General features: G+C 44.0%; 2 protein-coding genes across 2 annotated transcripts; both read right to left on the bottom strand.

Moving 5' to 3' along the window:
• Window positions 1-2349: 2349 nt before the first annotated feature.
• zgc:77151 (uncharacterized protein LOC337153 homolog) lies at window positions 2350-15672 on the bottom strand. Its single transcript, XM_044042808.1, has 12 exons — window positions 15521-15672; window positions 11356-11508; window positions 10997-11104; window positions 10023-10227; window positions 9398-9616; window positions 7742-7851; window positions 7432-7579; window positions 6926-6978; window positions 6693-6790; window positions 6418-6610; window positions 6025-6204; window positions 2350-5868 (listed from the first exon to the last, which is right to left on the bottom strand). Exons 1-12 carry the CDS (start codon window positions 15539-15541, stop codon window positions 4768-4770), a joined length of 2589 nt encoding a protein of 862 aa, XP_043898743.1. The 5' UTR covers window positions 15542-15672; the 3' UTR covers window positions 2350-4767.
• A 348-nt stretch (window positions 15673-16020) lies between these two features.
• Window positions 16021-25952, bottom strand: LOC122780044 (hexokinase-2-like). Its single transcript, XM_044042814.1, has 11 exons — window positions 25891-25952; window positions 25017-25107; window positions 22362-22524; window positions 21707-21855; window positions 21439-21558; window positions 19728-19823; window positions 19434-19533; window positions 18954-19137; window positions 18540-18695; window positions 17938-18171; window positions 16021-17279 (listed from the first exon to the last, which is right to left on the bottom strand). Exons 2-11 carry the CDS (start codon window positions 25074-25076, stop codon window positions 17087-17089), a joined length of 1455 nt encoding a protein of 484 aa, XP_043898749.1. The 5' UTR covers window positions 25077-25107; window positions 25891-25952; the 3' UTR covers window positions 16021-17086.
• Window positions 25953-26003: the final 51 nt, after the last annotated feature.

The raw sequence follows: 26003 nt of genomic DNA on the forward strand, positions 1-26003 counted from the left end.
ATGAAAATAAAAATCTAAATGATGTTAAAAATTCAGTCATCAAATAACATTTTTTATACCTTTAAATCTTATCTTATAAGTCCCTATATATACAGATATATGTGTATGTACTGTATACATATATGTATACATATGTATATGTATACATATACCAATATGTATACATACTGTATATGTATTTACATACACATATATGTATATATATATGTGTATGCATACACATATATGTATATATATGTATATACATATGGGGCACACGGTTGTTGTCGTGGTTAACACTCTTACCTTTACAACAAGGGACTTTTTCTCCCACAATCCAAAAACATGTGATAAGGGGATCAGGTAAATAGGTCATTCTAAATTGACCGTAGGTGTGACCACAACAGCTGGAAATCAAAGATGATGATGAAGAGGTGAGGAAGTCAGAGAGCACTAACCTCAAAAAACACTGAACAAGCTCATTCAATGCTACAAGTGAAACGAGGCTGTGGATCCTCAAACCCTGACAAGAGCTCATAAACAACACATGAAGAGCAAAAACAAGCCTGTAAAGCAACAGCAGGGGAAAAGGTTCTAACTGCTGACCACTTAAAGGGGGCAGAGCATGAACTTGTCCGCTCTTGTCAAAATCAAGGGTTTCAAGATGAGGTGTCACCTTCACCTTCAGAAGAACATAAGACTTGTATTTGACTTTAGAACTTTTGCAGATGTCACAAACTCCCAAGTCGGAGCGCTGACACACTTCAGGAAAGAGGAAGTTGCTATAATGACAGATGAGTCATGAGGTAACATCCTCTGCACTTCCTCTGAAGGAGACACCAATCTCTGCACTTCCTCTAAAGGAGACACCAATCTCTGCACTTCCTCTGAAGGAGACACCAACCACTGCACTTCCTCTGAAGGAGACTTCTGCTCCCTGCACACTTCCCATACAGAAGGAGACACTAATCTCTGCACTTCTTCTGGAGACACCCACCTCTGCACATCCTCTGAAGGAGACACCAACCTCTGCACGTTCTCTGAAGGAGACACCAACCTCTGTACTTCCTCTGAAGGAGACACCAATCTCTGCATTTCCTCTGAAGGAGACACCAATCTCTGCACTTCCTCTTAAGGAGACACCAATCTCTGCATTTCCTCTGAAGGAGACACCAACCTCTGCATTTCCTCTGAAGGGGACACCGAGCAGCACACGTGGAAAATTCAGTCACTATGACGACGACGTTAAAAAAACTGTTTTGTGGAGGAAAAATTAAATTCACATTCCAAACCAATGAGACAGAGACACACACAGGTTTAATCTTTTTTTTTTCATTGTTTTCATCTAAAAACTTTATTAAATGTGATATTTGTCTCCATCTAGTGTTGACTTTGAATCATTGCAGGATGTTCAATAATAATTAGAATTATATAATTTTTAATTTCCTTAAATATGAGACACTTAACGACCCTGATAATTGTCTTTTGTTTTTGAATTGCCGTCATTTCTTTAAGGACGTGAACAATAAGAGCTTTTATGAACACATTATTTTTTATTATAAATATACAATGTTAAAATGGAATGGTACCTGACACTGATCAAGAAAAAAAAGAAATGGAAGATGACTTTGTGCCGCATCATTATCATCAAAGACCACAGGAAATCACACCCTGTAGGGGTCAAATAAACTGGGATTAAACCAGAAGTAAACCTGGGATTAAACCAGAATTAACCCTGGGATTAGTCCATTTTCTTTGTGTTAATGAATAAAAGAAAAAAATCTGTTCTGGAATTTAATTTCAAAGAAAAGGATGAAACATGTGAGACAGACATTCATTCATTCATTCACATCCAACAGTTTGAAAAGGAGCCACATGACTACATTTCCCACAATCCCCTGTTTTCTCTCACTCAGCTCACGTCTGAAATGATGTTTATTTTTTTTGGTCACTTTGTAAACAAACGGCCTCAGATTATCCACGTCACTTTGGTCAAATTAAAGTTAGAGTATGTAACTTTTCAATATTAACAAACACCCGTTACATTTTAGCAGCTGGTCCACCGCTGCCTCGTGTGGTCACTTTGTAAACCACTCACTCTCTCACACCAAACCTCATCCAGAAAACCAGTGACTTTAGCTGCAGGGACACAAGAGCTGCTGCTCCTCTGCTGCCTTGTGTGGTCACTCGGTGTCACTGAGGTCAGTCTGAGTAAAGGATTTCAAATCATTACAACTTGGTGATGGAGGATCGACAACTCCTGTGTGTGTGATATTAAAAACACTGATTTTCTCTATGAGGTTTGATATGAGAGAGTGAGTGATTTACAGTTTAACAATGAGATAAAGACATGATCATGTGACACAGAGATCGAAGATGATGATTTTATGAACAACTCTTATTAACGTGGATAAAATCAGTTTTTCCTGATGTCTCTGCTGGTTTTCACTCAGAGTGAGTCTGTGTGTCTGAGTAGCAGGGGGCGCTGTGAGTAGTTTGTGTCAGTTCATCTGTTAAACATCTGTTCAAATGTTACATGTGGCTCCTTTTGAATTTGATCTTTAATCTTCACTGGATTAAGTCAGATGACCAAGTGCCGGCCCCATACAGCCACCTCGTTTGTCCCCGTTTGTCCAGTCTTTGAGGTCCAGTTGGCTCATGCTTAATGTCGACACTTTAACTTGTGAAACATGAGACCAGGAGGAGGCGCTGTTGTCTGACATCTGGCACTTAGCGTTTTGAGCGGCGCGGCTAACGTCGTCATGTGCAAAAACACTTGAAACACCAAACGTGAACGTGTGAATCAAATGTAAACATTTTAACCAAATTCAACGTAAAGAAGAAACTTTTCAAAACTAAAACTTAAATAACCAAGAATCAGACTGGTTTAACAAGCTCTGCCTCGTCCCCTCTACACGGACACACCTCCATGAAGTCATGTGGTCTTTAGCATAAAGACATGCAGGGAAAAAATGTCTACAACTGGTCCAAAGTTATGGTTTAATCAGAACATTGCCAATGAAATTCGCACAAAATGTGTACGAAGTTCATACAAAGTTCATACACATTTTATTTACGAGTTTTCATCATGAAATAAAATGGACTGCAAACGTTTCCACAGAATTTCTACAAAATTTAATGTTCGAACGAATTTGATCCAGACTGCGTTTTTTCACAATCGTGGTTTGATCGCGATTCCTGCGCGAATCAAGACTCTCTGCAAAAGTTCGTACAAAGTTCAGCTGGTGTGATGAACAACTGCACGGATCGCTCATCTTATTCCGTCAGACTTAAGACTTTTTTTCAGCGCCCCCTGGTGTCGCAGGTGAAAAACTTTGCTGTAAAGTTTATTTCTGTAATTGTTTCATTAGAAAAAAACAACTTTAAAAAGGATTCATTTCATGTGAACGCTAACACAACGTAAAACGTGTGCAAAATTTGATGTTATAAACGCGAACTAACAAGACGTTACAAAAATGATCGCAAAAAAATGGAGTGTTTTTAACTTATAACAAGTCGTAAACAGGAAACAACGCTTCCTGTTAAACAAACATGCTAATGAGGAGGAGGCGGAGTCTGGAGCGTTGGTGCTTTGTCAACAAAACAAAAAACAAGAATAATAATAGAGAAGAATATGGCAACTAACTAACTAACTAACTAACAGCACCAGGTGATGTTCACTTTAACTCTGGAAAAATCAAAACTTGGCAAAGAAAGAAAAACAGATTTTCATGAATATAAAAAAAAATCACGACGTTGGCAAAATAAAAACTAGAAAAAGTTTCTTTTAACGTTTGAATTCTGCTGAGGAGGAGGGGCAAGATGAGGAGGAGGATACAAGAGGAGGAGCAAGATGAGGAGAAGGATACAAGAGGAGGAGTAGGATACAGGAGGAGGAGCAAGATGAGGAGGAGGATACAAGAGGAGGCGACAGATTGTTATGATGTAAAGTTGACATGCAGAAAGAACAGGAGGAGCCTCGGTCATGTGACCCTCCTCAGTCATGTGAGTGTTGAAGTAAAAAGGAAATAACAGTTTTCTTCTACAGCAAGTAGAACAGTGAAAGAACTTTGAAATTCTCAGTTTTAGAGGCGGTGCTAATGGGGCGTAACCATAGCAACAGCCACACATTTAAAAGCAGAAATTTAGCTACAAGTGAGCGAGGAGAGAAAACCAAAAAAAAAGAAGAGGAAAATGTAGTGTTTGAATCAGGTGGACATAGGCTCCGCCCCCTGATGCAGGTAAAGCTGGTGAATAATGTTTAATAATAACCTGAGGTAGTCTGAACGTTTGGGTTACAGGGTTATCATGGCGACGCTAATAGTAGACGTGGCCAAGGTCTCCACACGATGAGCATCACAACGGTAACGTTGCAGAAGCCGCAGACGCCACAGATGGCATGACTTTTAAGGCACGTGTGTGAAAAGTTTACATCTTCAAAGTAACGAGCTAAAACAAAATAAAGATATAACGTGAAAACACTTAATTATAAAAGTAACGTTTACGTTAGCGGACGCTCGTAAACGCGACTCCATGCATAGCATCCACCGCTCACACAACCACTGTCATATGACCAGGAGTCCGGTGTCATCATGGTGACGGTCATCATGGACGTCGTCGTCATTAGTTACAAAGTCTCAACCATTTAGTGATTGTTCAAAGAGAGAGGATGATGGGAAATGAAGAGAAGAACTTTGACCTGAGCCCAGAACCAGAACCAGTAGTGAAACCTCCCTGTCAAAAAAAACAACGCTGAAAACAGTGCGCGTCAGTGTTTGGGGGCGTGGCTCACTTCAACGCCGCTGGACTGGGAGCAGCTTGGTGGGCAGGGCCCATCTCCTCTACCTCCTGCTGCACTTTGTTGCTCCTCCCAGTTTCCACCACCACCACAGTCTCCTCGGCTGCCGTCACGTCCTTCTTTACGGCCACTCCTCCCTCAAGTTTCTCCGCCTCAGTCTGCTGGGCATCGGCTTCAGTTCCCGTTGGGAGGAGTTTCCTGAACCGCGCCCCATTCAGGTCCTCGTCCAGTTTTACCTGGAAAGGAGGAAGTCCAAGCAGAAAGGCCCGGATCCTGCTGGGTGAGCTCAGGTCTGCAGGTTCCTCCTGGTCATTTACATCTGATCCTGCACCTGTGGAACTGGAACGCCCCCTCTGATTGATGTCATCATCCAGCTCCACCCTGGCTCTCTTTGGCGAAGACTGCTGCTCAACATTTCCGTTTCTCGCTGCTAGGCTTGGCTCGGCTTCCTCTGCGCTCGCTCTCTTCAAGATGAAACGTTTGCTGAGGTTGAGCGGCAATGCCTGCTCAGGGGGCGGAGTTATGGGGGAGCAGGGCGGCTTGGCGCTCAGGTCCTGCGACAGCGCCTCCGACAGCCGTCGGGTGAAGGTCTGCAGCTGCGACGAGTCCAGACAGCGAGTTCTCATCAGCTGACACACCTGAACGCTGCAGTCCAGGTTCAGAGGCAGGACCCGGAGAGGAGGCAGCGGGGGGCGTGTCCTGGCGTCCCGGCCGCTGCCGTGTCTCTGTGTGTCTCCTTCCACGTTACACCCAGAGCAGCGGTTGAGGTGACCAGGCGGCGGAGCCTGGAGCTGCTCCGCACTCAAGTGAGGAGGATCTGGAAGAGGAAAGACGGTGGGACTGTGCTGTGCCGGACTCTCTGGCACCCTCTGGAGGCTGATGCGTTTCCTGAACACGTCAAGAGGACACACCCCTTTGACGGGGCTGAAGCCACCCAGAGACCCACCCACAAAGTGGCGGGGCAGTGTGGACAGGATCACGCCGGGGGGCGGTGCCACCGACGCCACCGACTTCAGCTCCTTTGGTTTGGGCGAAAACGGCAGGAAGGGAGCGGACATCGGGGAGAGGTCAGGGGTCATAGGCAGGGTGACCTGAAGAGAAGAAGAGGACGAGTTTTCAAAATAAAAGATACGTTTCTCTTCATCCACACTAAAACAACCCCCAGTTTTCAAATTAAAGATCCCTGTATTTTTAAACCACAGGTTTTTCAAGTTAAAAGTCTGTTTTATGGAGACAGGGCCTGTTACCCGGTGTGTGCTGCTGACTGATGATCCTCCTCTGCCTTTGGGGGGCAGCAGAAGACTCGGAGTCTCTAAGACTTTGGCTCTCGCCTGCTGCTGCTGCGCGATCAGCGTGGCCTTGTTACGAGTTCCTGGCGGTCGACCTCTGCCTCTCTTCACCATAATGGGGCCGTTTGGGTTGATGATCTGTTCAGACAGAATCAGAATCAGAATCAGAAGAGCTTTATTGCCAAGTACGATTTGCACATACAAGGAATTTGTTCTGGTGTCATTGGCGCATAACAAGCATACAAAATTTTAAAAGGAAGGAGAAGGAGGTGAACATTGGATCAGGACTCAAACAGAAGGAGGTGAACAGTGGTCAGGACTCTGTGTCTGACAGTGAAACACAGAACTTACAGCATGAGGAAGAGGAGCAGCAGGAGTCTTTGTGCTCATCATCTTCATCTCCTTGGGTTTAGGTCCTGGTTTCCTTCCCCGTTGAAGTGGTTTTCGTCCTCTGATCCCCCGCGGCTTCAGAGGTGACAGAGTTTCTGGGACCTTGAATTCTGTACCTCCGGTTCTGAGATGTTCTTCATACGGAAGAATCAACCTGGAACACACACACAGACACTTACATTAAGACCTGAGTGTGCGCACGCGTGCGTGTGCGTGTGTGTGTGTGTGTATCAAACCTTTCATAGTGTCTCCTGGTGCAGGTGGCGGCGCTGGTGCTGCCTGGACATCCTCCCAGCTCATTATACACCACCTTCCAGAGCCGGTCTGCTGTCACCTGTGACACACACACACAAACACACACACACGCACACGCACACACGCACACGCACACGCACGCACACACACACACGTTATGGATTCAATGTGTGAACATTGAGATGTCTATGATATTGTGCAGTTGTCTCCTGACCTTCTTGTGTCCTCCGAGACGTTTGACCACAGAGAACATGAGGAAGAGGTCGACTGAGGACAAAGACAATATGAGACACATGAAGACCAAAGACATGTCCAATAAAACCTGGCTCAGCTGATGATTCATACATACATGTGTGGTTTAAGTCTGGTTTAAGTCAGACTAACACGTGTGGTTTAAGTTAGACTAACATGTGTGGTTTAAGTCTGGTTTAAGTCAGACTAACATGTGTGGTTTAAGTCTGGTTTAAGTCAGACTAACATGTGTGGTTTAAGTCAGACTATCATGTGTGGTTTTGCTCTGAGGTGAAGGAAACACAAGTTGTCGTGCATTAAAACAACAGATGAGCGAGTTCTGCTGCAGCGCCTCCTCAGGTGAGGAGGGGAACATGTTATTAAAAGGTTTGTTTCACTAAAGTGGGAGCAAAGACTCTTAGGTGTGGTCTTCTAACAGGACGTGAACGTATATCAAAATAGACACAACTGCACAGGAAAGACACTGACTCTTCTTGAAGCCCAGGTTTGGGACTTTGAGGATGGGTGATCCGGATCGATCCATGAAAGAGAAGAGTTGATCCAGAAACAGCTGCTCCTCAGGATGAGGCAGCCAACTGCTCTCACATCCAAACTCCACACTGCCCATCACGTTCTCCTGCAGACACATGGACCAGGAGTCACATGACCCAGCTATGGTAGTCCCACTAAGGCTAGCTTGGTTTTATTCAGATTAACATGACAATGACATACATTTAAAATGATTTAACTTCATGTTTTCATGCTTCATGACATCATATTAATATGTAACAGGACAAACTTTCATCCGGTCAATCCAGGCCTCTGATTGGCTGCCGGACATCGGAGAGTCTTTGCCATCGCAGCCTCTTCTTTTACGAGGTCGACCTCGGAGACTGAGAGAAGGACATCCTGCAGAAAGACAAACATGGAAGGAACCATGAGAGAAAGACATCCTGCAGAAAGACAAACATGGAAGGAACCATGAGAGGACATCCAGCAGAAAGACAGACATGGAAGGAACCATGAGAAGGACATCCTGCAGAAAGACAGACATGGAAGGAATCATGAGAGAAGGACACCATGCAGAAAGAGAGACATGGAAGGAACCATGAGAGAAGGACATCCTGCAGAAAGGAAGGAACCATGAGAGAAGGACATCCTGCCTATGAGAGAAGGACATCCTGCAGAAGACAGATGTGGAAGGAACCATGAGAGAAGGACATCCTGCAGAAAGACAGATGTGGAAGGAACCACGAGAGAAGGACATCCTGCAGAAAGACAGACGTGAGAAGGACATCCTGCCATGGAAGGAACCATGAGAAGGACATCCTGCAGAAAGACAGACGTGGAAGGAACCATGAGAGAAGGACATCCTGCAGAAAGACAGACATGGACAGACTTCTCTTTTTAAGAAGTGTAATGGATTAATGTAGACAATGACCACACACTGCAGAGAGGGGGCGCTCTATCAGACGTAAAACTTGATTTTAAGGGGACATATTATACCCTATTTCCCCCATTAAAATAGTTCCCTGGTGTCCTAATGAACATGTCAGTGACATGCTTTGGTCAAAATACCATAAGGATGAAGCATCATAGCAGTTCAATAACCCTGCTAAACCCGCCCCTTTCAGAACGCTCGGTTTTGTGCATGGTCCCTTTACATGCAAATGAGACACAGGCAAACACACACCCACTTCTCCCAGGAGGTTTCTGATTTATCCTTTTTACTGCGCTCACTCGCTAAGCTCCTGTTCCCTCAGCTCCATTCCTCTCCTCCTCCCTCCACTAGTTCTCTGACAATATCAACATGGCAGCGTGCGGGAAAACAGCGAGAGTGCCTTCACAGGAAGAGACGTCCGACATAAGGATTGAGCCGAACAGTGCCGAAATGTGTGTGTTTGTACGTTGGTGAAATACGTTTGCTGACTAAATACGGCGACCGCTGGCCGCAGTCTGATGTGAAGTGGTATGAACACACGTTTGTTGACTTTATCGGCGCATTAGCTTCATATATAAAATCCTCTGAGGCTGGAAGTTTGTGTAAAACACTGTGCTCCACTGTGCAGCCACCAACAGCACACTTGTCCCTCCGCGTTGACATAATACCGCTCTTCCTCCCTCGCCTGCACTCTCGCAGGGACAAGGTGGCGCTAAGGTGGAGCTCTCCAAGTAAACTTACTGGTGGGTGGTAACATTTGCGGTGAAATGCGTATGCTGCCGTCATAAGCGCAGGGAATTCAACATGGCGCGTTTTATCGCATGGCGTGTTTTAAACATGACTGAGTATTCTTTTTCCACACTTTGGCGACTGGTAGGGCTTCCAGAGTCCCAAATATAAGTATTAAAATGGTTAAAAAGTTGATTTTGCATAATATGTCCCCTTTAAACAGAAAGGTCCGTGTTTGGTGAAAAACCCGGAAGTGGATTGTGTTTCTTGATCACTGTGACTCACTGAACTGCCAGGAGAAGGCGGCGCTGCTCTCCAGCGTCGGGTGGTTGAACGTGTCCCTGCAGTACATCAGTCGCGTGTGGGGCGGCACCTTCACGGCCCCCAGGGCGAGCAGGTGCGGGTCCTGCAGCCTCGGACCCGTGGCTCCGTCCTGGATCCGTCGCTGCAGGGAGCGGAAGCGGCAGTACTGAGGATAGCTGAGGACTCTGACACTCTGATGATCTGAGAGACAGAGAAGCAAACAGGTGACTGACATGTGGGAGTGTCCGGTGACGCCAACTAGCTGTTAGACACCAAGGTTTGTGAACCACTCACTCTCCCACACCAAAGGACAGAGAGAAAGTCAGTGATTTTCACATCATTGATCCACTGCTGCCTCCATCACTAAGGTCAAATGTCATTTTTGTCACTTCAGCATTTTAAATATTTCATTTAGACTTCATCCAGTCACACACAGTGACCACACGAGGCAGCAGGAGCAGCTGAGGAAGAGCAGAGGCTAAAATAACTGATTCTCTCTGTGGACTCTGGTGTGGGAGAGTGAGTGTTCTTAAAGAGACCATAGTCTTTAGTCTGGTTTAGTCACATGTTTGTAGCCACACTTTGTAGTGCTTTGTTTGACTCTCACTTTTGTCTTTGAGTGGTTTGCTTTTCTTGTCCTGGAGGTTGTTGTTGTTGTTGTTGTTGCTATCGCTGCTGCTCTGTGGAGGTTTGATGAGGCCATTAGCGCCACATGGTGGCTGCTTTACACCGCTACTCCAACTGGCACACGACCATCTGACCAGGTCGTCCACTCGCAGAACCATCCTCCTGGACACAGCCACAACCTCATCCTACACACACACACACACACAGTCATCAAAGTGTCATTTTTTAACAAAACAAAGGGTAACAAATGTCATTCAAAAAAAATCACTTGTTTCCACACAGTTTAAAAGGATGAAAGAAGGATGGAAAGATGAAAGAAGGATGGAGGAAGGATGGAAGAAAGATGAAAGGATTAAGGACGGGTGAAAGAATGATGAAAGAATGAAAAGATGAAAGCAGGATGGAAGAAAGATGAAAGAAGGATGAAATAAGGATGGAAGAAGGATGAAAGGATGAATGAAGGATGGAAGGATGAAAGGAGAAGAGACCTCTGATAATGTGACCGTGGAGAAGAACCGTGTCCACACAGGTGCTAACATGCTAACATTGTCCCCTGATGATCAGCTTTTTGTGATATTTGATGATTATAATGAATTCTAACTAACGTGACTGTGATGATGTCATTAAAGAAATAGAAACATACTCTAAAGGAGGAGTGGCCATAGCATGGTCCTATCTCACTTCTGTGTGAGATATGGAGGTGTACTGAACATCAAGTCGCTGCTAACGAGCCCATGTAAATGTCTCGTCACTGACACTCTCGTCAGCAGACTCCGGACTCCAGTGACCAGACTCCAGCGCCCCGACTCCACTGCCCAGACTCCACAAGGAGGCACTGCTGTTTACAGGAGTGTTGAGATTCACCAGTGACCTCTGGACTTTGCGGGTTTCATAGACGAGGTCATGACGCACATACAAAAAAGTGAATGTGTTAAACTTGACCTTTGACCTCACCTCTCCATGTTCCCTGGCGCGACCCTTCGGTGTGTCCTCAGGTAAGAAGTAGAGTCTGGCACTGGCCAGCAGGTGGCACTGTGTCTGCTCCTCCCACAGTAACGTCACCTGACGGACAGGCGGAGGACAACTGAGACATCATCCACAACTGTCCACATGTGTCTCTGTAAGTGTGTCTCTGTAGGTCCACATGTGTCTCTGTAAGTGTGTCTCTGTAGGTCCACATGTAGGTCCACATGTGTCTCTGTAAGTGTGTCTCTGTAGGTCCACATGTGTCTCTGTAAGTGTGTCTCTGTAAGTCCATATGTCCACAACTGTCCACACTGAGGGGAGACTGTGTGTCCTCTCTGATGACTCACCTCAGCGATGCAGACCGGATCCTCAGGTCCACAGCGGACAAAGTAAAACTCGCCCAGGTTCCACACCTGGACCGGACCATCAGGACCAGACCTGCTGCTCACAGACTTATAGAAGACAAAGCTGCCGCGCTGACAGGAGGGGGCGCCAGACCACTGAGACAGACAGACCATAATAACTCATTTGATATTTGAAACAGGACTGATGACATCATCTGTTTACAATGTTCCACATTTAAATCATCACATGATTGACGAATGAAGTCACATGACGACGAATTAGGTCACTTCTACCCTGCTCCTCAACGAAGGTGGTCGCATCTTTTCCTCCCTCCCTATCCCTTATCTTCCCTGCTTTGCCTCTCATGTCTCACCCTGTCTTGTCTCAACTTTGGAGCCTCTCTCCGCAGTGCTCTCCTAAACTTTAATCATGGAATTGGTCAACTGGTCTTTCAGCGCAATTGACAAAATTTTCTCAACGAGAATTTTGGGTTCGGGGGAACCCCGATGCCCTGAAGGAACAATCGCCGCTGGTTACATGAGGGACTCCTGGGAGGAGTGGAGGGTCGTGTGCCTGGCAATTCTTTCCGTGGAGGACATCGAAGATGTCTACATATTGATAACATGATAACAAGCTATCTGCTGATTGGATTAGGCGTGGCTCTGATGTGTCAGAAAATTCTGAAGACGGTGACAGCAGTCAAAAGCCCCACGAAGCTGCCCGATATGATTGAAGGGGCGGGCAGAGCTGTCAGCACTCAGACTGTGGTTACTAACCGCAACATGGATAACATCTTGGAGAGGCTTTCGGCTTTGCAACAGCGAATGGACCGAATTGGAGACCAGAATGCACAAACTGAGTAAGTCAAGTCTATTGGAATGTGCCTACTCGCCCTAACCAGTCATCATAATCTAATCTGTGTTTTCGGACACCGTGGCACCGGTCTCGGACAAGGCCATTGCTGGAACAACTCCCCCAGGAGATCGCTGCAGTGAGATGCTCTGTATTCTGCCCTCCCTTCCATCATGGACACCTGGTGATTGTTGACTCTGTCTGGGACCCGATCAAGGATGTCTCCATGGCAACCTACTATGTTATTGCAATGGCATGCCGCGAACTGAGACACCGATTGTGTCTCCAGGCATACATCCATCTACCCCAATCCCACGCCGTCGTCGCTTTTACTCGCCAGCACGGCGGGTGGGTTCCGCGCCGTAGAATGGCTGCGATTGCCGGAACACCTCCACCCCCCTTTCCCCTCCCTGGTGCAGATTGTCTCGAGTTCTCAATTGTAAAGTGTATTATGTGCTGATGTGCAGAGGTTTTTGTTTCTGTTCCCACGCTGTACTCCCCCACAGGAGCATAGCATTTTTTTCCTCCTCCCTCCCTATGTCTCTTCCCCTTTTCCCCCCCTCTTATATCAGCACCGGTCATCCTGTCGGGTATGTCTCTATATTGTCTTATTGTATGTATGGACGGGTTGGGGGTTGTAATTTCGCAGTACTTGTACATTCACGGTGCTTGTTTCTGTGACAAATAAAGCTCATTCTGATTTTTCTGACATGACTGACGAATTAGGTCACATGGCGACAAATGAGGTCACATGACTGACGAATTAGGTCACATGATGACAAATGAAGTCACATGATGACGAATGAGGTCACGACTGACAAATAAGGTCACATGACAATGTATTAGGTCACATGACGGATGAGGTCACATGACCGTGTTTTGCATCCCACTCATGACGTGCAACTTTTTATTTGTTCCGTTTGAGTTGCGCTGAACCACCTCTACAGTTACCGGCTGAACCAACTCTATGGTTCTGGACTGAACCACCTCTACGGTTACTGGCTGAACCACCGCTATGGTTCTGGACTGAACCACCGCTATGGTTCTGGACTGAACCACCTCTACGGTGCCGGACTGAACCACTTCTACGGTTCCGACCAGAACCAACTCTACGGTTCCGAACTGAACCACCTCTACGGTTAGCGGCTGAACCAACTCTATGGTTTCGGACTGAACCACCTCTACGGTTCTGGACTGAACCACCTCTACGGTTACCGGCTTAACTAAACCAGGAAATAAAGGGAGTTTAAATTTAATTTAATGTGACCGCGCACACACACTCACACTTCCTCTGACTGATATTAGAACTTATTAGAACTTTTTTCCGCCTCTTTTTCCAGGCTCCGGCACCGCGGTTCTGGCTCTGCGGTGGCGGTTCTTCCTCGGTTTCTCTGCCGCCTTCATTGAAAGTAGCTCCGGCGCTGACACCGACTCGTCGCCACCGCCGTTTAATTCCACCTCAATATTCCTGATATTTTCCGTGTATGAATCATTCAGTATGAATCAGTAAATATATATTAAACCAGGAAATAAACCAGGAAGTCGAGAACCTTTTTTGGCTGAGTGAAATCCATCCATGGTACCAACACAACTGGGGGCTTACAGTTTTACTATGAGACTCTGACTTTTCTTATATTATAAATGTATATATTATAAATATACATTTATGTATTATATTATTAATATACATTATATATCACATTGTGAATATACATTTATTTATTATATTATAAATATACATTAATATTATAAATATATATTTAACAGAAAAGTAAGCAACACATTCACTCATTCATCCTTTCATCTGTGTAAAATCAACCATGAGCTGATCCAAACTGACATGTTACTATCATATATATATATGCTAAGTGGGAGGGGCTTAAAGTGATGAAGAGGGAGGGAGGAGAGGAGAGAAGGAGGAGGGGAGGGTGGAGAGAAGGAGGTAGGGAGGAGAGGAGAGAAGGGGGAGGGAGGAGAAGAGAGGAGGAGGTGGGAGGGTGGCTGGACGTGAGCTGTCGCAGCCTAGTGGTGGAAACAGGCAGAGCAGGAAAATAAAAACCACATAATATAATCTGAGCAGTGAGACGTTTAATCTGCCTGCGTCAATTCTCGTGATATTTGTGTTCATATGAACAGAAGAAGACAGACACTCACATGATGATTATTATCACTATTATTGTTATTCTTGTCAATAATAATAATAACAACAACAAATGTTGCATGTGGATCATATTACAGGGTTATTGACCTTGGCTAATTTTTTCCTGTTATTCACAAACTACAGGAGGAAAAAATCACACGTTCATTTTAAACTGAATTATTCTCATAAATAGATAAGGGTTTTTAAAAAAATAACACACACACACATCATGAATGTATAGTTTGATGACAGATGAAATTGTTGGATATTTCGATGAATCCATGATTTGTCTTTGATTAAAAAACTGAACATTGTGTAAAACATGAATCAGTGTTTTCAGTGAAATCAGCTGATGTTTGCGTGAACACCAACATTCCTGTTTAAAGTCAGCTAATTACTGCGGAGACAAAATGTCGGGGCTTGAATTTCAGAGGGGGAGGATTTGATAATAATATCAATATGATGTTAAAACATTCACCACGTCATTCACACACATTTCATCTAAATCACTCACGAGGACGTTTCCGTGGAAACATTTCATTTTGAATGCGTGAAAAGCTGATTTTAAAATGTCGACGCGACATATTTGTGTTGTGAAAACTTTGCTGATATTTTCAGGCCTTTACATTTAGACAAATGTGGACGTGTTTTCTCTGTTGGACACGAGCGCGGCTCGCGACGTCAGTCCACGGACTAACTTATCGACACGACACAAAGAAATGAATGATTCATACACGGAAAATACCAGGAATATCGAGGCGGAATTAAACGGCGGTGGCTCCGGGAAGGACGGCGGCGATGAGTCGGTGTCAGCGCCGGAGCTCCTTTCAGTGAAGGCGGCAGAGAAACCGAGGAAGAACCGCCACCGCAGAGCCAGAACCGCGGTGCCGGAGCCTGTTTCCAGGCAGAAAAAGAGGCGAAAAAAAGTTCTAATAAGTTCTAATATCAGTCAGAGGAAGTGTGAGTGTGTGCGTGTGTGCGCGCGCCCGCGCGTGTGTGTGTGTGTGTGTGTGTGAAAACAATCAACGCGACACGGTCACATTAAATTAAATTTAATGGATAAACGGCGGAGAAATTTCACGGCGACACAGAGTGAAAATAATCCGTGACTTCCGGCAGAAAAACGCTGCACACACGAGAACATTTGACGGCAGAGAATGTGTTTAAATGTTTACCTGGATTTCATTGTGCTCCATCGCAGTCCTGCATTCCCTCTGCGAGGCCCCTCTCCGGTTACACCGCCGGGACAGACTGACACACAAACAAACGCACCCAGACAGAGGCGGAGGAGGGGGAGGGCTTCTAACTAAATTATATGTATTTGTATACATGTATATGTACATATATATGTGTATATATATATGTATATATATATATACACACACACATTAAAAAATAAAACATAAACAACCAGTTCCGTCTTTGTCTCCGCCCTCTTTTCTGTTTTAGTGTCAATGGAACGAAGTTTAACGCAGAGTTAAACTAAATGCTAAAGCTAACATGTAGCTTCGGCAGCACCGTGACGTACTTCCGCCTGATACGGCACACGAGGGCGGTGCTTAGGCCGAGCTACAGCAGCAGCAACAGAAGAAAAATCATTAGCATATTAGCTAAGCTTAGCTTTGATTTAAAAAGTGCTCTCCTAATACAACAATATACAAAGTACACAATACAGTACATGATACAAGTTTATGATACAAGTACATGATACAGTTTATAATACAAGTGCATGAAACAAGTACATGATACAAGTTTATGATACAAGTACATGATACAGTACATGAAACAAGTACATGATACAACAAATATACACAAATAGAGATGTTATGATTAGGCCTGTAACCATGACAACAAAATATTGTACATTTGCAGTGGTAAATAAATGTGTGTGTGTGTGTTCAGTGTTGTTCCCTCTGCTCTCCAGCAGGGGGAGGCAACTTCCTGAAGATGTAGAATGTGTACATGTATTTTAGAGGATTTTTCATTTTTGGAGGAAATGTGTGGATATTTAGTAATGTGAGTATTCATTTGTGTATTGTGTGTGAGACACATCACACGTTTGTCTCTCTTTGTGAGACACATCACGCGTTTGTCTCTCAGTGTGAGACACATCACACATGCTTGTCTCTTAGTATGAGACACATCACATGTTTGTCTCTCAGTGTGAGACACATCACACATTTGTCTCTCAGTGAGACACACCACACATGCTTGTCTCTCAGTGAGACATATCACATGTTTGTCTCTCAGTGAGACACATCACACATTTGTCTCAGTGTGAGACACATCACATGTTTGTCTCTCAGTGTGAGACACATCACATATGCTTGTCTCTCAGTGAGACATATCACATGCTTGTCTCTCAGTGAGACATATCACATGTTTGTCTCTCAGTGAGACACATCACACATTTGTCTCTCAGTGTGAGACACATCACACATGCTTGTCTCTCAGTGTTAGACACGTCACATGTTTGTCTCTTAGTATGAGACACATCACATATTTGTCTCTCAGTGTGAGACACATCACACATGCTTGCCTCTCAGTGTGAGACACATCACATTTGTGATGACATGTCCTCCTGAGTGGACACAGCAGTGACACAGGAAGTGACATCATGTTTTATGCAGAGAAACGTGGATTAAACTGGATTAAACTGGAAATATAGATTTTTAATTTGATGAAACTTTAACATTTCATTGTTTTTTTATTGGAGTGAATGTGTTGAGCATGCTTTCTCTTCATTTCTCTTCCTCCTCTTCGTCATCATCTTCACCCTCACTCTCGTCTAACAGCCGGGACTGAAGAGCGAGTCTCTGGGCCACCGCTGTTACCATGGCAGCACCTTTCCCACTGCCGTCCTCTGACACCAGGAAGCTGAGGCTGCACCGAGGAGCGAGGAGGCGCACGGTGGCCTGCAGCTCGTCACTGAAACTGAAGCAGAGAAGAACTCACTCATGTACATGTATGTCTCACTCAGTCATATACATTCATGTCTCAATCAGTCATATACATCCATGCCTCACTCAGTAATATACATGTATGTCTCACTCAGTCATATACATGTATGTCTCACTCAGTCATATACATCCATGCCTCACTCAGTCATATACATGTATGTCTCACTCAGTCATATACATCCATGTCTCACTCAGTCATATACATGTATGTCTCATTCAGTCATATACATGTATGTCTCCTCAGTCATATACATGTATGTCTCACTCAGTCATATACATCCATGCCTCACTCAGTCATATACATGTATGTCTCACTCAGTCATATACATCCATGCCTCACTCAGTCATATACATCTGTCACTCAGTCATATACATCCATGCCTCACTCAGTCATATACATCCATGTCTCACTCAGTCATATACATGTATGTCTCACTCAGTCATATACATGTATGTCTCACTCAGTCATATACATCCATGCCTCACTCAGTCATATACATCCATGTCTCACTCAGTCATATACATGTATGTCTCACTCAGTCATATACATCCATGCCTCACTCAGTCATATACATCCATGCCTCACTCAGTCATATACATCCATGCCTCACTCAGTCATAGATCTGTCTTACTTGGGGTGTTTCCTGTAGACTGTCCCGTCCACCCCCACCGTGGTCTTCAGATGGTCCAGACCGCGGCTGGTTCTCATTCTGTTGGCAATGGTTGCCAGGGCGGCACCGCAGAGGCGGGCAGAGCGTGAGGAGACGGTGTCACAGACCAGACGCACCACCCGCACATCACCCGGGTCCCACTTCAGCTCCAACTGGGTTAGAATGTTCTGGGCATTTTCCAGACCAGCGTCTTCTCTGAGGCACAGACAGCAACAGGAAGTGAAGACACATTTATGATTGACATAAAGAAGGCGTCTCATGATTGGTTCATTTAAATCAACGATCTGTTATGTGTTTGTATTAGAGGTCATGATGATGATGATGTCATGATGATGAGGTCATGATAATGATTTCATGAGGTCATGATAATGAAGTCATGATGATGAGGTCCTGATGATGTCATTATGAGTTAATGATGATGAGGTCATGATGATGAGGTCATGATAATGATGAGGTCATGCTGATGTCATGATGATGAGGTCATGATGAGGTCATGAGAAAGATGTAAATGTTTTTGTTGAAGCTTTCTGAAGCTTGTTGCGTTTCCTGAGGATTTCACTCACTCTTCGATCTCAGAGATGAACTTTGTCTGGAAGCTTCCTGGTGTCTTCAGAGCTGAAGATATTTGTCCCTGAAACAGCACTTTGTCCTCCGTCAGACGCACAAGCACCAGGCGAACGATTTCCCCCAGATACATTCCACTGATCATCTTCTCAAAACTGCAGAAAAAGAAGCAACACATTCAACGTGAGAAATGAAAGCATGAGCATAATCCATGAGACACTGAGCTCTCTACGTCTTTAAGTCACCGTGAGACAGGAAACGCACTCACTCTCCCACACCAAACCCCAGAGAGAAAACCAGTGATTTTAGCTGCGGGGGACTCAGGAGCTGCTGGTCCTCTGCTGCCTCATGTGGTCACTTTGTGTCACTGAGTTCAGACTAAATGAAATGTATCAAATATAAAACGAGCGTACATGTGGACGCCGGGGTTGATGGACATGTTGTCCACCATCAGGTCAAACTCTGTCAGGATGTCCCTCAGGGAGTGGTCGTCTCCGAAGCCTCCCCACTCTGTGTTAATGCACATGCGTCCGTCCTCACCCGCCACACGCTTCACGTTCTTCATCTCCTCCATGTAGCACGCGTTTGTTCCTGTACCTACACATGAACACATGAACACATGAACACATGAACACATGCACACATGCACACATGCACACATGAACACACAAACACATGAACACAAACACATGAACATATGCACACATGGACAAATGAACGACATGGACACAGACACATGAACACCTGACACATGAACACATGAACACATGAACACATGAACACATGAACACATGGACACACGAACACATGACATGGACACATGAACATATGGACACATGGACACATGAACACATGAACACACGACATGGACATTTGAACACATGACAGGTTACCGATGATCATGCCGATCTCACAGCTCTGGTCTCTGTAGCCACAGCTCATCATCGTGCCCACTGTGTCGTTCACCATGGCAACCGAGCCAATATCGTAGTCCTGGAGAGAGGATTTCATCAGATTAAAGATGGGTTTAATCTGACTCCTGAAATGATCAATCTGTGAATATCATGACTTTATTATGGATCATGTCATAACTGATCAATTCTTGAAAAATGTCTTCACACCTGAAGATACTCAGATTCAAATGATCAGAGAATCAATCCATAAGCATTGATCTGGGATTAACTCACTCCTCTCCTGTGAACAGCATCTTTCAGCAGCTTCACCACATCTTCTCCCTCCACTCCAGAACAGTTGAAGCCTTTAGTCCAGCGAATCAGGATGCTCTGTTTAGACCAGTGAAAATAATGAATTATTCCATGAAATAAACCAGATTAAACCATGAAATAAACCAGGATAATCCATGAAATAAACCAGATTAAACCACATATATGCGTGTTGTCTTGTCCACAAAGTCAAATACCGTAACATAAAAAAACAAACACAAATGGATCATATGACCCAATATGATAGCACTGAACCTGAACCCCATTAGAACCCTAACCCTAACCGTGCCTTGGCTTTCCCAACTGAAGCAAAATGCAGCTCTTTAAAAACCTTGTAGGTCTCCTGATAGACCATCCTCTTAGTAACAAACTTGGGGGGGGGTAACCAATCAACTTATATGCAGGAGTTACACTATTCTTCTATAAACTGAACCAGTAACAGTTTATAAACAGTGGCATATACATGCAAATGTGCTGTTTTTCAGGGAAGCATCACAATCAACCTCATATTCATGTGGCCAGTAGCCCAGGTTCAAGTTAAAGTTAACATAGCAGCGCAGTAACACAGAGGATCTAAACCTGAAAAGATTCAGATCTAGAAAATAAAACAAGACAGGAAAATAAAATAATATTGTAGGAATCTAAACAAGACCATAGATAATCCAACATTACAGCTGACTGATTCTGTTGTCTTCATTTCTCTTTGTTAAAGTCAGCAGTGGATCCCTGAACACTGAGTGCACAGACATGACTTCCCCATTCACGACAAACTTGCGGCAGATGTTTACTTTGCAACGCGGTGATCACAGAACGCCTGTGCCTCTTTCTGACGGAAATGCACTCCTCTCTGGTGAAGAACCCATTCCACACTGTGCTGAGGTCAGGGTATATTCTCAAAGTAGTCCCCTTATATTTTACTGTGCTGCATGGACCATCTCAAAGCAAAGTCCTTCTCCCGGTACCGATGGAAACCGGCTGCGGGCTTAAGTAATAATAATAATTATTAGGAAATACAGATAGCAGGGTCATGGCCATCTTCACTCCCTTCGGGCAAATTCAGGATGCGGAGGTCAGCTCTGCAATCTATTTTCAAGGTTTTCAAGGGAGTCCAGTAGGGTTGCATTCTGGGCCTGAAGGGATGTGACAGAAGCTTCAGCTTCACAAATCCGTTGAAAATGATCACCTGTCAGGTTTTCTGCTGCAATGAGTCTGCCCTGAAAGGAGCTAACTTCATCCCGTAGCCCACCCACTGAAGCTTGACTCCTGGATTAAAGTGGTCACATCTTCCTTACAGTCGGTCCGCTGCTGAGACAGTTCTGTCATCAGTCACAAACACAGAATCTCCGTTTGCCACCGCCGGGTTTTTCCATGTCAGTAGACACAGCCGCCATTCTTGCTAACTTGCTAGCTATGCTATGCTATGTTGTCTGGTGGAAGTTGAGAGTCTCTGTGATTTAGGATTATTGCTCTTCATCTCACTGTCGTGAGGGTTCAACAACGATATTCATGTCAGTGTGACACTTAATATTTGTGTAAAACTTTGATAGTTAAAGTTATTAAGAGAGTTGATCGAGAGTCCCTCAATCCATCCGATCATTTGACTGATCAGATTAACAGGCTGTGTGTGTCTGTGTGTGTCTGTGTTTGTGTCTGTCTGTGTGTGTGTGTGTGTCACCTTGTCGATCTCAAGCTGCTCACAGGGGAATGAGAAGGTGAATCCCAGAGGAAGAGTTTGTCCCTTTAAATTCTGAGCATCAATAAAGTCACTGAGGCAGGAGGCGATGTGGTCAAACAGCTGGATACATGGACACATGAACACATGAACACAAACACATGAACATGTGAACACATGAACATGTGAACACATGGATACATGAACACATGAACACATGGATACATGGACACATGGACACATGGATACATGAACATACACAAACACACACCTGTTCTCCAGGTCCCAGCATCATCTCCTGTGGGATAGAACAGATCTGACTGTCCATCTTTAACACTTGCTGCTCGTCCTCGCAAACACGAACATGAAGAACACGGAAGTTTGTTCCACCGAGGTCCAACGCCAGGAAATCACCTTTCTCTGTCACAGCAAACATGCAAACGTGTACATGTGTAAGAGTAAATGTGTAAACGTGCACATGTGTAAGCGCAAACATGTAAACGTGTAAATGTGTAAACATGTAAATGTGTAAACGTGTAAATGTGTAAACGTATAAATGTGTAAACATGTAAATATGTAAACATGCACATGTGTAGACGTGTAAATGTGTAAACGTATAAATGTGTAAACATGTAAATGTGTAAATATGTAATCATGCACATGCGTAGACGTGTAAATGTGTAAACATGTAAATGTGTAAACGTGTAAATATGTAAACGTGCACGTGTAAACGTGTAAATATGTAAACATGCACATGTGTAGACGTGTAAATGTGTAAACGTGTAAATATGTAAACATGCACATGTGTAAACGTATAAATATGTAAACATGTAAATATGTAATCACGCACGTGTAGACGTGTAAACATGTAAACGTGTAAGTATGTAAACATGCACATGTGTAAACATGTCAATAAAACATGTTACCTGTTCCGTCAGGTGTGGCTCTGACAAACGTGGGCAACATCTTCACTGCAGCTCTGTGGTGAGAATGTTTCCCCAAACCCAAGATCAAAGACTTATTCAGTCGACAAGAAATGTCTGCAAGTTTCTCCAGAGACAGATGAAAGGGCTGTAGGTGTGTCTGCACCTGTCCACATACACACACGCACACAAACACACATAATAACCCAACTGTCAGTGTTTTGTATATTTTTACAAACACATTGTTAAAGGGGACATTTTATCCAAAATCAACTTTTTAACCATTTCAATACTAGGGCTGTAACAATATGCAATATGAAACCGAAATCGCGACACTCAGATCCACGATCCTGTGTCGCGGTGTGAGAAGGCAGAATCCAACTGCCAGTTATCCCTCCCGTTCAGATCCAATGAATCATGTGACGCCTGCCTGCAAAAGTTGAGCTAGTTGAAGAACGTGAGGAAACATGGCAACCAACCCAGAAATAGGTTTAGCAGGGTTATTGAACTGCTATGGTGCTTCATCCTTATGGTATTTTGACCAAAGCATGTCACTGACATGTTCATTAGGACACCAGGGAACTATTTTAATGGGGGAAATATGGTATAATATGTCCCCTTTAAACTAAAATATTATAAATTATATCTACACACTTTGTCCACCAGAGGGCAGTGTTTGTCACGGTGAGCCTAAACACTTGAAGTTTATTTAAATTAAACAAACTTTTTTTACCCTAACCTTTAACCTTAACCTAATCTCAAGTATATCCCTAAAACCAGGTCTTAGAAGAAGGATATTTTGTCTGGTCCTCACTTTTTTTTCAGGATTAAGACACACACACATAAGGTGTGTGTGTGTGTGTGTGTGTGTGTTTTCATGTTTCAACACAGAGGCTGAGTGTTGAAACACTTTCTTCACTGTGTGTGTGTGTGTGTGGTTTTCCACTGCAAAAAGTACCTACTCAACATGGGCGGAGTCATTACTGCACAGCTGCACGAAACTGCCGTGGCTCATTAAATACACCAGAGTCCTCTGTTAAATACTGACATTAAAGACATTTCCTATGAAATTAAAGACATTTCCTCTGACATTAAAGACACTTCCTCTGTTAGATACTGACATTAAAGACACTTCCTCTGTTAAGATACTGACATTAAAAACTTCCTCTGTAGATACTGACATTAAAGACACTTCCTCTGTTAGATACTGACATTAAAGACACTTCCTCTGTTAGATACTGACATTAAAAAAACTTCCTCTGTAGATACTGACATTAAAGACACTTCCTCTGTTAGATACTGACATTAAAGACATTCCTCTGTTAAATACTGACATTAAAGACACTTCCTCTGTTAAATACTGACTTTGAAGACACTTCCTCTGTTAGATACTGACAATAAAGACATTTCCTCTGTTAGATACTGACATTAAAGACACTTCCTGTTAGATACTGACATTAAAGACGCTTCCTCTGTAGATACTGACATTAAAGACACTTCCTCTATAGATACTGACATTAAAGACATTTTGTCTGTTAAATACTGACATTAAAGACACTTCCTCTGACATTAAAGACATTTCCTCTGACATTAAAGACATTTCCTGTTAAACTGACATTAAAGACACTTCCTCTGACATTAAAGACATTTCTCTGTTAAATACTGACATTAAAGACACTTCCTCTGTTAGATACTGACATTAAAGACATTTCCTCTGTTAAATACTGACATTAAAGACACTTCCTCTGACATTAAAGACATTCCCTCTGACATTAAAGACAGTTCTGTCATCATAGAATCAGATCGCTCTGAACCTGAATTAGGTTAACAGGTTGTCATGCTAGTGGAAACACACCTGAAATTAACCATACGAGGCGGTGGAAACACGCCATAAGATCAGCCCTAGGATGTGAGACTGTGTTTCAGGTCTGTGTTTGTCAGTAATTTTCCACAAACACGTTCGTTCACGTCTCGTCTGCTTTGGTTTTTTTTTAATCTGTTTACCGGGACTTGCCTTCACCTGCTCAGATGACAGTGTGGGCGGGGCCAGACTTCATTCCTGCCTTCACCTGCTCAGGTGACAGTGTGGGCGGGGTTAGACTTAATTCCTGCACCATGACACTGCTCATCTTCTAAAAACAAGACATGTATTTTCCGCAGCAGTGAATAAATATGACGATAGCAACTAATTCATATTTTTATTAATAATACAAACATAATCTAAGTCATGTGACTGACACGCCCTCTGGCTCCTCCCATTGACTTATACATGAGACATAGTAAAGATTGAAGAGAGCGACTGTCTCTCAGAGACAGTCTCTCAGAGACAGGCTAACAAGCTAACAGGATAACAGAACATATTTCACAGAGGTGAGTCACTGATATGAGTAAAATCAGATAAAAAATCAGGTAAATCAGGTACAATCTCTAAATTGACCGTAGGTGTGAGCGTGGACAGTTGTGTGTCCCTGTGATGGACAAGTGATCTGTCCACAGTGTGACCCCACCTATCACCTTATGTCAGCTGAGAGTGGCACAGCGCCCCCGTGGCCCTCATGTGGAAGAAAAAGAAGAGTTCTCTGACACACTTCGATAAGGGAGGAGTGGGAGGAGCCTCTGCAGTCACACGTTCATAAACTCAGGTCATGTGATGTGTACCTGACTGAGTTTGTCCGGTGGGATCCCGTCCATGTGCAGCATTGCCATCTCTCCACTCATGTTGCTCACCAGAGATCAAAGGTCAGTTCACCTAAATCACAAAACACCAACAGCTGTTTTTTTATTGATTAATAACATGATTAAACCACATCAGTGATGACGTCATCACAGGACTACATTAGTGATGATGTCATCACTGAACAGCTGAAGCTGGGCTACAAGTCACTCACTGACTGTGTGACTGAATAACTGATAGAGAGTGAACTCCTCAGTAAAGGTTTTGTCACTGTCACCCCCTGCAGGTGCTTCTATCACATTTCAAAGACCACACCCATTTCTACAGTCTAAATATTGACAAACAGATCTTATATTGACCAGGGGGCGGAGCCACAGGACAGACAGGATCTTCCTGACGGACACGTTTCAACAGGAACCTGATGTTTGTGAGATACTGTGTGTGTGCATGTGTGTCTTTGTGTGTCTCACCTGCTCTGAAGAATAATGTGACAAACATCTGAACATCAACTGAAACAGGTTTGGTTTCAGTTCAGAAACAAAGATAAACTGAAGAAATGCACTGAACACATGAAAATGACAGGATCATCACACTAAAGGATCAAACTGTAGAAGCATGGTGATCCAACATGTTCTTTTTCAGATCTTTGGGGTTTTTTGTTCCACCACCCCCTGGTATAATGCTTATACACTGCTAAAGAAAAACAATAAAAAGAAAGTATCAAAAAAGGGATAAACTCTGAAGGCAACACGCACACGCACTCACACGCACGCACACTCACTCACACGCACGCACGCACACGCACCTCAACATTGTCATCAGGTGAAAAGTAAAGATGAAAAAAAGTCAAAGTGTCACCTGTGATTGTGTTGCTGCTCAGACTGAGTCCACTTCCTTTATGAATGAACGACTGAGTGTGTGAAGGTGTGAGTGAGTTTACACCCACTCTGCTTCAGGGGCGTGACCACATG

The sequence above is a fragment of the Solea senegalensis genome, linkage group LG13 (genome assembly GCF_019176455.1).
Source record: "Solea senegalensis isolate Sse05_10M linkage group LG13, IFAPA_SoseM_1, whole genome shotgun sequence".
Classification (NCBI taxonomy): Eukaryota; Metazoa; Chordata; class Actinopteri; order Pleuronectiformes; family Soleidae; genus Solea; species Solea senegalensis.